The sequence below is a fragment of the Pinus tabuliformis genome, chromosome 9 (genome assembly GCF_031772625.1).
Source record: "Pinus tabuliformis cultivar Carrire ecotype Pingquan chromosome 9, CPIR1, whole genome shotgun sequence".
NCBI lineage: Eukaryota > Viridiplantae > Streptophyta > Pinopsida > Pinales > Pinaceae > Pinus > Pinus tabuliformis.
Window position 1 is genome coordinate 186,733,493 of NC_142307.1, and position 13,748 is coordinate 186,747,240.

The 13,748-nt window shown below is 36.7% G+C and overlaps 1 protein-coding gene across 1 annotated transcript; it reads left to right on the forward strand.

Moving 5' to 3' along the window:
• Window positions 1–1,833: 1,833 nt before the first annotated feature.
• On the forward strand, window positions 1,834–2,811 carry LOC149147752 (uncharacterized). The gene has a single exon (XM_089441936.1). It carries the CDS (start codon window positions 1,834–1,836, stop codon window positions 2,809–2,811), a length of 978 nt encoding a protein of 325 aa, XP_089298062.1.
• The last annotated feature ends 10,937 nt before the right edge of the window (window positions 2,812–13,748 follow it).

Consider the following 13,748-nt stretch of genomic DNA (forward strand, 5'->3'; position numbering starts at 1 on the left):
ATGATCAAATGATACAAGAAGGTTCCCTACCTTTCTGTTTTGAATCATTTCAGCTTTTGAAGGGAAAATTGCAAAGTAAATCTTCAGTAAAGAATGAGCAGCATGTAGGCAATCATGTAATCACATTGGAACCAATAGAAAATGGGTTGCAACAGTCTTTTCAAGTTTTTCATGATCCAATAGCTGATGTTTTGGATGAGGTTTGCAGTCAAAGTCTCTCTCCATTGACTATATGTGAGCTTGAAACGTGTATTGATACAAACTTGATCCGGCAGCCGGTTTCTTTGTCATTTTCAGCAGAGGTCTCGTCACAAGGCTCAGATCAAAGTTTGCATTCATGGTATGAGGAAAAGAGAAGTAATCCATTGGATGAGCTAAGTTCCAGTGTGCTTGAATTTCAAGATCCTTATGCAGTGTTTTTGGAGGCAGATAGAGAATTCATATCATTCAACGGATCTGTTTCTAAGTTATCATGGGAGTTGCCTTTCAGTAGTTCTCTCTTGTTGTTCATAAGTGAGCACTTGCGGAAAATTCGAACAGCAGATGGAATACTTACTTGGTTGCACTGGTTGTTTCATTTCACTTGATCAGGTGATGAATGAAACTGTTAGAGTAGGTTGTGATGAATAAGCTCCCCTTTGAGCATCATTTTCAGTTTGTCGGCCAAAATTTCGGCCAGTTATGACCGGTTTCACCTCTTGATGTGATTTTTGACCCAGTTTGATATAATTTGATGTACATGATGTAAACTTGGCACTTATTTACCATATTCTAGATGATTCATTCACAAAATAGCAAAAATTTAATGTAATGAATCAGTTTCCTTCTTTTTAGAGGCAGGTTGTTTTGGTCACCTAGATTCTTGCTCCATGTTTAGAATTGGTTAAAACTGCTCCTAGAAGGAGGAGCTCGACCCCTAGAGGTTAGGGAATGGGTTGACTTAGTCTATATTATGTAAATTTTCAGTCAGTAGCAAGGGTTGGACTCTTGGGAAGATTTTGGCACACTATTGTACATATTTTCATATTTTGGCTAAGGAAAGATCAAAGGTTTTACAGCACCTGTTGGGATTCTTGTGGCTTTGAGTTCTTGATGGTGTTATCTCTCAGTTTATTGTAAGTTTATTCATGTTTAATGTATGCCATTCCCTTCTTATGCTTCTGAAACTAAATGAATGAGTAAATGAGGTTGAATCCATTGTTTACAGTGCTCTTCCTTTAAATTTGTTTAGTTTTACATGTTTTCACCAGTTTGGGGAGGATCCATGTTCTCCCTTGCCCTCTTCAACTCCTTGTCGTTCTGATCCATCCATACACCTGATCAAAGGCATCAAGACTACTGCCTACCTCGCCCCAACTCGAATTCTGCAAAGATCTGGCCTTATCCCCGGACCCAAAATTGGTTTTCTCGTTTCTCCAACAAAAAACTCAAAAATCTAAGTCAAACTTTCCTATCGCTTTACTAGTGTAAAATCAGTATTAATTTTGAGTCATCTCAGCCCCTTTGAAGACCTTTTGCCAAGATAGACCCGGAGAGAGCCCTCTCCTGTCCTCGTAGGGCTAGCTACAAGGCTGAGCATGGTTTGATGTGGCCTCGCGTTTTGCCTTCCTCAGCCTGAGTCAGATTCCAACGCTAACAGGTTGTCTACTTGGGCTAAAGTATAGTGTTCCCGATAAGACCTGGACACAGCTTTGGAGGCAGCAAGGTTGGATGAAGATCAAGACTTTTATGTGGCTGGTTCATCATAAGAAAATATTAACTTGGGAGAATATTAGGAAAAGGGGAATTATGGGGCCCTCTAGATGCCAGCTTTGTGAGGAGCAAGAGGAGACAATGGAGCACATTCTCAATAGCTGCTCTTATACCACCTGGCTATGGGATTTGTTCTCTGCAATTTTCCAGCAGTTTGATAGGGACAGAGGAAGTATCATAAACACCCTAAACCACTCGAGAACGAACTTCAAGGAGAATGAAGTCCTAAATTTGGCCTGGACCTTCACACCCTGCTTTATTATCTGGAACGTTTGGAAAGAGAGAAATAAAAGAATTTTCAAGAATGGTAAGTCTTCAGCACAACATCTTCTTGATCTTATCTTGAAACAGATCAGAGAGACAGTCAGCTCTACTGTTAAGAATATCCCCTCGAATCCCCCTTCAGATGAAGAGCATAGAATTCTCAGGCAACTAGGATTGCAGGGGATAACTCCTCAAGGTAGAAACAGAAAGAATAAAACCATGGTAATAGAAAAGGACTACTGGCAATCCCCACCTAAAGGCTTTCTAAAATTCAACATTGATGATGCCTCCGAAGGCAATCTGGGAACTGCTGGTTATGGAGGAGGTTTAAGAGATGACGAGGGCAATATTATATTTATCTTCCACTACCATTTAGGCAGGGCTACCAATAAAATGGCGGAAGTGATGGCACTGGATCAGTGCCTTGAGTTCCTATCTCAGAATCAGTGCTCTAATATCATTGTGGAAGAAAACTCGGAGATTACTATCAACGCAGCGAAAAGAATCAGCTGTGGTTCTGCACCGGAAAGAGTCTCGAGTCATTGGATCCAGGTTTTTCAAAGAATCCAAATACATCTTCAGGGTCTCCATACCATAAGTTTCAACCACGTTCGATGTAAGGCCAACAATCTAGCTGACTTACTGGCCAATCAAGGGGCAAGCAGTGCAAAGTGTGGAAAGGCGATAAAGTGGCAAGAAATTCCTCCAAGTCGTCTAAAGGCTATCTGTGAGGATCAAGCTGCTGAGGACAAGGAGGTTTTCCGATATCGAGTGAGGTTGAATTCAACGATTTGATGTCGCCGGAGGGTTCCTTCTTGGCCCACTCGGATGTTCCTGTGAGGCTAAGTGTCTGGTTTGGGTGCAACTACTCCTGGTCCATCTCAACAAGGTTTCCTAGGCCTTTGGGTTTCACTTTGTGGTTCTATCTCCTTAATAAACTCGGGATCAGTTCTAGGGTATATAGTACGAGTTGGAGAAATGAACATTTAATGGGGTGCCGCAGTTGGCATCCCCTTCCTGCTTCCGGGATTGCGATCATGGCAAAGGGCGAGTTTCCGGTGATTGCACAGCTTCTCAGTGGTAAGTGGTTTTGTTATTTTGACAGTGATCCCATAGAATGCACGACACGTGGCAAGGGGCAGCTGTGGAAACCGCCCTTCATATCACATTATAGTGTGGTCGGGTTCGGCGCTGCGATATTGCTCCTGGCCATCAGATTTGGCCTTCGGGTTGGACGGTTGAGATTTCCCATGTGGTTTTGTGGGGCCCGCTGGGTCTTCTATCCGTTTTCTATTTGTGGGTCTCATCCGTTCCCTCCATTTTTTGCATTGGTGGTCAGTTCTGACTACGGTCGCGGGTTGACACCGGAATACCAGGTGGAGGATGGTTTTTCGATGATCGCGGGCGGAAAATGGTTTTTCATTTTTTCTAGCGAACACCTTCAGAGCACGACAAATGGCGGGGGGGTCAGTTCGAAAACTACCTTTATCGCACGCTATTTTAGTCACGTTGGTCAGTGCGATATGATCATTAGCCGTTGGATCATCCACTGCGGATTGACGACTGGGATTGAATGTGCTAGTTGGTGGTCAGGTTTGGTAAGGGTCACGCTTCTTACCGTTGCATTTTTTTCCTCCACCGTTGGTTTGGGTATGCTGGATCTTTGGTGAAGATCTTCAGTTCTGGTTGCTTGATCTGTCGGATAAGTTTATGCCAGCTCATCTTTCCTGCTTTTGACTTTAGCTTTGTTCCTATTTTTTGGAACCACTTCTGACTTCTGGCTTCTTTTTTGTTCGAATTTAGTAGTTGGGTGGTCTACCCATTTTCGGTTGGGCTTTCAGGTCCCTCCCGTCTTCCACAACTCCAGGTGGATCATTGTAATTTATGTATTTTATTAATGAAATAGAAGGCCCTACTCTTACTTAGAAAAAAAAAGAATATAAGACAAAGTATCTATTTACACAAAGGTAAATAATTGTTATAAGAAGATAAGTAAGATACGCGGTGTAACTTGGGGCAGTAGCATTTACCAGCGCCAAAGCACCTCAGCCCCTGGTTAGGGTTCCGCGAAGGCAATTCTAACAGATTGTGAAGGCCTCACAGGTTGGGATAGTGCACGAAGTGACCTGTGCGAAGGTATTTACAGTTGGACTAAACTGACCCCTCAGACATATCAAGGGTGCAAAAACTTGGTTCCAGCATTCCCCCATACTGCTTTGGGTGAGAACTCAGTTTGCACTCTGCGGGCTATTGCCGAAAGAGCTAGTAGTACAGGGATTTGTTTGGCTAAATAACTCTGAACCTAGGTCAGGCCCCCTCAAGCCAACATAATGGTATAGAAGTTTGACTGGGTATATGATTTTTCATCTCTAATTGGGTCAGAAATATATGATTGGTTCAATTATTTGTAACTGGTGAAATGGTCTATGTATGGTTCAATGATTAATAATCTAGTCCTCAGTATTCTGAGATCTATATGCATGTGTCATATAAAGAAGGTGCATATATACACGAGTCTTATTCAATACAGTTGCATACAAAATTTGATGTTTGTTGTTTCTTATTGGGTTATGCATTTAGTGACTTGATGCTTCAAAATTTCAGTTGATTCGCAGTGTGATAGTGTCTCAGATTCAATTTTTCTATTTGAAATGTTTGTTTGGGTTTATGGTTGATATGGGTCCAGTTTGAAAATTTCATGAAAGGTGGCCTACATGTTGTATGATGGTTGTTTTACAAGTGGATCAAATCTGGAATATTTTGAAAAATGGTCGACAAGGAACCGAGGATTATAGCCTTCAGAAAGGGGGTAGGAGCTCCCCTCCTCTAGGAGCTGGTAAACAAGTTCAGGGGGTTGCAGCTCCCTTCCAGTGGGTGTTGGAGAACGAGAGAAGATTGTAGCCTTCTACAGGTGGGTGTCAGCATACTAACAAAAGTCTACATCAGTACAAATGTAATATTTTTCTTTATATCATAAGAAAGAAGGAAAAGATAACAACAGCGATGTTTTTCTCCCACATTGGGTTTCCACCTAAAATCTTGGTGTTTTATGTGTGTTTTTTGTGATTTATTTATGTTCTTTACTACATATTGAAAATCAGTTAATCTACTAATGCACTCATTAAGGATAATTATTTGATAGAATACATAAAAATTATTAAATAGCATATAGACTAGTTTCCTTCTCTGAAGTAGTGTACATACGTAGGTTTCCTTAATAACATTAGCATATATTTTTCAAAATAGAAAATTTGGAAATTTGAATGTAAAATAATGATTCACCCCCACCCCCCCCCCCCCCCCCCCCCCACAAATATTTTTCCCAACAATTTGTATCAAACCAAATCCCTCAGAAGGATCTTGATCACTTAAAGGGAGATCCATCAAGATAAGTAGTCAAGAGGGAGTACCTTCTATTAGAACACCTTGTTTAATGGAACTAACATTGTATTTTGGAAATTCATAATAAGAGAATATTCGCAGTCACTTGGAGCTGATGTATGGGAAATCATTGAAGGATAATATCAATACCCATCCTCTATTCCCACAGATGATGCATGGAAGAAACAATATGAGACCAATGCAAAGGCAGACAATCATCTCTCAAGAAGCTTCGCTGAATCAAAATTTCTAAAGTTCATGTAGCTAAATATAACAAAGACAATATGGGACAATATTATCCAAAGTTATGAAGGTGACACTAATGTAAAGAGCGTTAAAATTCAAATGTTTAGAATTCAATATGAGACTATCAAAATGCATGATGATGAAATTAATGTAATATTTTTCCTTAGAGTAGATGAGATCGTTAACTCAATGAAAAATTTTGGTGATGAAATAGAATATTCTATTGTTGTTGAGAAAATCCTAAGATCTCTAACCTCAAAGTTTAACTCCAAATGTAGGATTTGAAGAATCTCACTATTGAACAACTCCATGGGATTTTTAAAACTTACGAAATGAGAAAAGGGGGTCCATAATATATTAGAGAAGTAGCATTCAAATCTACGTACAAAGGTAATAAAAAGGAAGAGCTTAAGGAAACATGTTACATTTCAGACGAATAAGAAGCGAATTTTGTGAAGAAATTTCAAGTAGGAACTCGCAAGTTTAGAAGTAAGCTTCATCTTAAATGTTTTTCCTGTGGAAGGGTAGGTGACTATGCTGCTAAATGTCCTTTTAAAGAAAATCATGAGAAAGGTAAAAATTCTTCAAAAGGGAATGTTAAAAGAACTTTTAATAAGAAGAAAAGTTTTTATACTCACGAAGATAGTGAATATTCTTCCAATAATGAGGATGTTGAATCTTATCAAGATTATCAATTGCTTATGGCATTTAAAGATAAATTTGTGGATGAATTTGATGATATATTTATGGATGCTCTAGAAGAAAATGAAATATGTATGTATAAGGAAAATACTCTTGTTGAAGAAATAACTCAATTAAAAATATGTCTAGAAGAAGTTAAATTAGCTGAAGAAGTTTTGAAGGAACAAGTTCTAGAAAAGGAAAGGCACTGTGAAAATTTAGAAGTTGAAATAGTGGGTCTAAGAAAGGATCTTGAGAAAACAAAGGCTCTAAATATTAGATTTGCTAAAGGATTTGAGACTTTAGAATAAATCATCAAAGTATAACGCTATCCTATAATCAAGACAGGTCTTGGATACAATTCAAATGGTGAAACATCAAAAATTTTGAAATCTTCGGAAACATGTACAAGAAGATATGTCAATGCAATAAAAGGAATCAGTCATCCGAATTATAGTTCTCAACAAAATAATGAAGGATCAAATTCCTCTCATGCTAAACAACCTTACAATATTCAAAGGGAAAGCTACTCAACAAGGTATTATACTCCCAGGTATTCCTACTTAAATTCAATGCTTTTCCTATCACAATTTTCATCACAAAATTATTCGTTGTGTTTCTTATAAAACTAAAATGACTAGAGAAGCAATAAAACAAAAGAATGATATCGGGGAAAATTAATCTTCTTATATTTTTTTTCTCGCCTCTTCAAGATGAAATTGAATGTTCTCTTTACAGTAACTTTTGTCATAAAGAAACTGAATGCAAAATCAAAATGGGACCATATTACCAGCATGAACAGAAGACAATTCCCCCCATGGTATGGAAAAGGAAAATTATAGATACTGAAAATTGTGGTCTAGCTTTGCATGCAGAAGACCAAGAAAATATATGCAACATTGACAACAAATGTTCAAAGCATATGGTCAGTGACAAAGATAAGTTTATTTCTTTTAATGAAATAAAGAAATAAAATAATGTAACTCTTGGTAATAACTCACCTCCTGATATCAAAGGGAAGGGAGCTATGTTGTTAAAATAAAAGGTCAAGGCTCGAAATGTTTTATTTGTTGATGGATTAAGATATAACTTGTTAAGTGTCAATAAAATGTGTGACCAAGGGTGTGAATTTGTTTTCAGATAAAAGAATTGTGTGGAAAGAAATATGGATATAGGAAATATCATAATAAATGGAACAAGAACTCTAGGCAATGTCTATGTCTTGGAAGGTAGCCAAGAGCATTTTTACTTTATAAAATTTCAAGAAAGTTGGCTTTGGCACAAAAGGTTGGGACACCTTAGCTTTTCTCAATTATACAAATGAAGCAAAATGGGAGCATTTCGTGACTTGCCCAATATATCTCCACCTAATAATAGCATCTACAAATCATGTCAATTTGGTAAGAAAATGAGAGTTCAGTTTAAAGCTAAAGAAGGTACTTAAAGTAAGCTACTTGAACTTATTCATACTGATTTGTGTGGTCATATGAGAAACAAGTCTCCCCGTGGTGAACAATACTTGATATTACTCATTGATGATTTTACAAGAATGTGTTGGATTGGTTTACTAAAACATAAAGATGATCACATAAAATGAGTTAGATCTTAAAATAAAATGTCTTAGATCTGATAGAGGAGGAGAGTTCATATCAGATGATTTTTTCAACTATTGTGAAAAGCATGGCATCAAAAGACAATTTTCTATAACTAAGACTCGTCAACAAAATGAAGTGGTAGAAAGAATGAATAGAATAATACAAAAAATGGCATGTTCCATGCTTGATGAGTCCGGAACACCTCATACCTTTTGGGAGGAAGCAACACATACTACCATGAATATACTCAAAAAATCTCATGTTCGAGTAAACACTGATAAAACTCCACATGAACTATGGTTTGGTAATCCTACAACTGCCAAACAATTTAGAAATTTTGGAATAAAATGTTACATAAAGAAAAATGATGATAAGATTGGAAAGTTTGAATCTACAACTAATGAAGGAGTCCTTCTTGGATACTCTTCTAGAAGAAAGGGATATAAATTCTATAATAAAAGCCTTCAAAATATTGTTGAATGCATAGATGTTGTGATTGATGAAGCATCCACAAGTACCAAAAAGGAAGCACCAAAAGATGACAAACATCTCCCTACTACAATCCAAAAGGTTGTAGGAGAAGGAAATCAAAATACAGATACATCTAAAAATACTCCTCTAGGGTATGTTCATAAAAATCATCTTGAATCTCAAATTCTAGGTGAAAAGGAAATAGGAATAAAAACTAGAACAAGTCTTGTTGGAGCTTCTAGCTACTTAGCCTTACTATCCACAATTGAACCTAAAAATGTGAATCAATAAAGCAAAGATGAATGTTAGGTTAAGGAAATGAATGAAGAACTTGATCAAATAGAAAAGAATCATACATGGGAGTTAGTACCAAAAACTCATGATAAAAATGTTATTGGGACAAAATGGGTGTTCAAAAACAAATTGAATGAAAATGGAGAAGTAATTTGAAAGAAACCAAGACTGATGCTCAATAGGAAGGGATAGACTTTGAAGAAGCATTTTCACCTGTAGCTAGACTTGAAGACATGAGCATGTTTCTTGCATTCTCAAGCTTTCATAACTTTAGAGAATATCAAACGGATGTTAAATCTACATTTAAAAATGGGGATCTAGAAGAAGAAGTTTATATTGAAAAACCTGAAGGTCTCATTCTAGGCAATGATAAATATCTTGTTTTCGAACTTAAGAAGGCACTATATGGGTTAAAAAAAGCTCCTCATACATGGAAATATCATATTGACGATTATCTTTAGCAATAAGGCTTCACAAAAGGGTCTGCAGATAGCCACCTATATATCAAATTTGATACATACAAACTTTTGATAGTTATTATTTATGTAGATGACATCATATTTAGAAGTAATGTAGAATCTATGAGTCAAGAATTTTCTTCAGTTATGCAGCAAGAATTTGAGATGTCTATACTTGGTGAACTAACATGCTTCCTTGGTCTTCAAGTTCAACAAACTAAGAATGGTATCTTTATTTCTCAAACAAAGTACCTCAATTAGATTTTGAAGAAATGTGGAATGGAAGATTGTAAGCCTATATGTACACCAATGGTAATAGGATGCAATCTTAATCAAAATGATGATTCTCCTTTAGTCATTCAACCATAATATAGATCTATGATTGGCATCTTGCTCTACCTTATAGGTGCAAGTCCAAATATTATGCATGCAATTGGAATTGTTGGATGACTTCAAGAAAATCATAAGGAATCTCATCTCCAAGCAGTTAAGAGAATATTCAAGTATCTACAAGGAACTTAAGATTTTGGTCTATGGTATCCCAAAAACACAAAATTTTCACTTCATGCTTACACAGATGTAGATTGGGCAAGTAATATTGATGATCACAAGAGTACTAGTGGAGGAGCATTTTATTTGGGACCGCACTTGGTTTCATGGTTCAACAAGAAACAAAGCTCCATCGCTTTATCTACCGTTGACGTAAAATATGTTGCTATTGCATCTTGTTGTACTCAATTTCTATGGATTATATGTTCAAAATAACAACAAGAAATGTTAAAAATAACATCAAGAATAAAATCCTAATTTAATTTTTCCTTGAATTAAATTGGGAATTAAATTGTAGTTCCACATCGCATGACAACTTGTAATAGTTAACTAAGTTAATTTGACTTAGTTAGCTCATTTAATTCAAGTTGAGGATCTAACTAGAGTCGTGCAGAGTGTCTCCTACAATTAGGAGCACTAGTTGAGTTTATTTTGAGTTGTAATTATTTAATTCAGACTAATTGAGTTAAATTCAATTAAACTGGTTCCAACTGATGGAGGAATTAGTGGAAGATCCAGTAGTGAGGTGTAACTTGTAGAAGTGGGGTGTAACTTACTGTAGTGAGGTGTAACTTACTGTAGTGGGGTGTAACCTGCGGTAGTTGGGTGTAACTTGCAGTAGTGGGGTGTAGCCTACAATGATTAATAAACTAAAGATTCACTCATAACTAACTCATGCATGTCAAATCAGATAATGACTCGGTTGAGATTGGAGTTTAGGGATAGTTTACTATCAATTGTAAAATCATCTAAATTAAACTAATGGTGCATGAAGTCAGAGGAAGGCCTATGAGGATTGCATAATTCATAACTGAGAAATTTCCACTTTAAATAGAGGCTAATTCCCAAAGGAACAATGCAAGGAATTAAGAGCTTGGAGGCTTGGAAATTTGGCTAAGTATTGGCCAAAGGTAGTTAGTCAGGTAGAGGATAGAAAATACTTGTGCGGGTTGAGTTCACGGTTGAGAAAAGCATATTGTGTTCATCTAGATTCTTTGACCAATGCAATATACAGATAGCATGGGTTTTTAGTTCTGGCTTTCCCCATAAAATTATTGTGTTATGTGTGATTGAATTATTTATCTTATATGCTTCATGATTTCATCGATCGGTTATTATTTCCACTGATGAGTAGAGTAGATTCAAGTCTATTATTTTAGCATTTTACAATCTGCAATTTGAATTTTAAAGAAATTTCTACATGATACAAACATTGCAAGACATTCAAGTCACTTGTCCTCAACCTCTACCTATTCTCTATGACAATACAAGTGCAATATGTATCTCTAAGAATCATGTCATGCACTCAAAAACCAAGCACATTCCAATCAAATATAATTTTATAAGAGAGCAGGTGCTTGAACAAAAGGTCAAACTAGAGTATGTTCCTTCAAAGGAGAAATTTATAGGTATATTTACAAATCCACTTCCACGTGATTCCTTTAAACATTTGAAATGGAAATTAGGAATTATTCTTTCTTCATCACTCCGCTAATTGTTCTAACATGTATGTTATGTTGAGGGGTATCTATGATTGTAAAATACTACAATTTAATTTTTGTGTGCAGATGGTATGAAGGAAAATCATGTACATACGTAGTTTCTGAGTCAGATAGGTGCGTATACGTCTTAGTGGTTAATAAAAATGGCACATATTAAGGGGGAATTTCATGTTTGGTGAGTCTATTTCTACCATTGATTTGTTGTAGTCTGTTGGTTCAGGGGGAGCAACTATTATAACCTTAAATCCCTTGTTGGCATTATGGTTTCGTAAGCATGTCTTATTGCATATCGTTGTTGATGACTGGATATTTTTATTGTTACTACTGGAGATTTATATGTTGTCGTTCTATCATTATGTCATCATTGATGCATGGGTTGCATGTAGTGACGTTATGAAGATTCCTATATGGTGCTTGAGCTACATTTGGAAAAGTTATTGTTGTCAAACATTAATAAAGAAGATACATATATTTGTTGATAATGTCGTTGGTCAGTTCTATGTATTGTGATGTTGGAGGTCCTCTTGGTTCTCACATATGTTATTGGTACATGTTCATGTTGCCTATGGTGGCTGATATTGTTTCTTAAGGATTGTGACTCTTCATACTTATGAGAAGATTATGTTGACCTTGATGATATAAGTTCAAGAGGATGAAATGTTGACATAGCTTTATTGCACTATCTTATGCTTCTACTACAGTTTCTTGGTGATACTTGGAAGCATTTCATATTTGGCCACGTGTTGATGATGTTGGAAATATTGATGCTACAAAGCTTCTTAATGATGAGGATGTTCATGTTACCTCTATGCTTCTACTATCATATGTTCATGTTATCGGTTCCTATATGGTGTATGATGGTTTCTGATGACTATCATGATATTGCTACCTCATTGTTAAGGTCCTTATTTTGGTCATAAGCATCATATATGTCTTTTGATGTAAAAGGTCATGTAAAGACCCATGTTGTAGTCATTCTACTATTCAGTCATGTATGGTCTAGTAGGATCAAATCATATTATGCATGTAATCCCATTATGTTGGGAAATTGATGTAAAATTTGAATGAAATATGTAACCCCATTGTGTTGGGTGATTGATGTAATCATAAGTCATTCATCATAGGAATGGTCATTTTTGGTTGATTAATAAGGTCTTGATATCTATTGAATATCTTCAAAAGGTCCAACATATGCCAAGGGGGAACATGGTGTAACAATCTAAAAATAAATATCTAATTAACTTATTAAATTTAAATCAGAGTGGCACTTACCTAGCTAAATAAACATGTAATTAATTAACTAAATTCACACTATGAATAGTGCTTACCTGTGCTTCCCTGTGGTAGAAGTAGGCTTACCGCAACAAGGTTTTGGGGACGACTCTCCACCCAACCGTAGGCTCAATTGCGCAAAATCTTGCTACAACTGGCCACCCCCGAGCCGTCAATCAACGTACTACTGCTAGTGACCCCTAAGTCTTAGAACACCATTCTCCCAAGAGAATGAAAGATAGAATCTCGGAATGATGGAATGCAAGAATGCCTCTCATCTTCCTCACCATCTATTAAATAGAACAACATTGGAAGGGGAACCACATGCACACACTCCATGTGTCTACATGCAACTTTCTTTTGATTTTAGCTTTCTTGTTTTATTTCTTTACTTTTCTTTTGATTTTTAGCTTTTCCTGTTTTATTTCCTTCTTTTTGATAGTTTTCTTGTTTTATTTCTATTTATTCTTATTTAGAGCTTTAGTATGGTTATTACTATTTTTATTTATTTTCTTTGTATATATTTTTAATATCATTTATTATTTAACATTTATGATTTATTATTTTTATTATTTATTATTAAGTGATTTATTTATTATTTCTATTATTAATTATTATTTTTGTATTATTTATTATTTTTATTATTTATTATTTTATTTACTTCATGTTTCCAACACCCTCTGCTGAACTAGTATAACCAGCAGGCATCGAAAGTCCCCAACACCCCGGGAAATCTCAAGGAATCTCTGTCCTTTTTCCCACTTTCGGCACCAGGCATAAGCCTGACCCAGTCTGTATCTTAGTCCAAGGCTCGCGCCTAACTCAGACCTCATCTACCCCAAGGCAGGCATCCGGTTTCGGTACTCAAGGACCCCGGGCATCTCGCAAGGCTGGCCCACTCCCTCCACAACTACTGAGGCGCACAGCCCCAGGCATCGAAGTCCTTTACAACCCTTCCAGACTTCGGCATCCCAATCCAATAATAGGCACCTAGCCTAGAACATCAGGCACTTGGCCTCCTCAAGATGGTTCCATAGCTCTTCAAGAGTTATCCATCAAGAGCTATACACAAGACAAAGGAACCACTGGCATATGTAGTGTTGATTGAGTTTTGTCCCCAACCCATATGGTGTTACTTATTCTCCCTCATGCGTATGGGCTCGCACGAGATCATCAAATAAATCGGCCCTCTTAGCCCATTTGTGGAGTTCTATGAATCATCCGACCCAACATGCAACCAATGCATTAGCCATACCATCATAGTATCATAGGGAATAATCCAC

Bases quoted from the DNA above. Each gene is read 5' to 3' on its own strand.
- LOC149147752 (XM_089441936.1), top strand. From the start codon at position 1,834: ATGGAGCACATTCTCAATAGCTGCTCTTATACCACCTGGCTATGGGAT.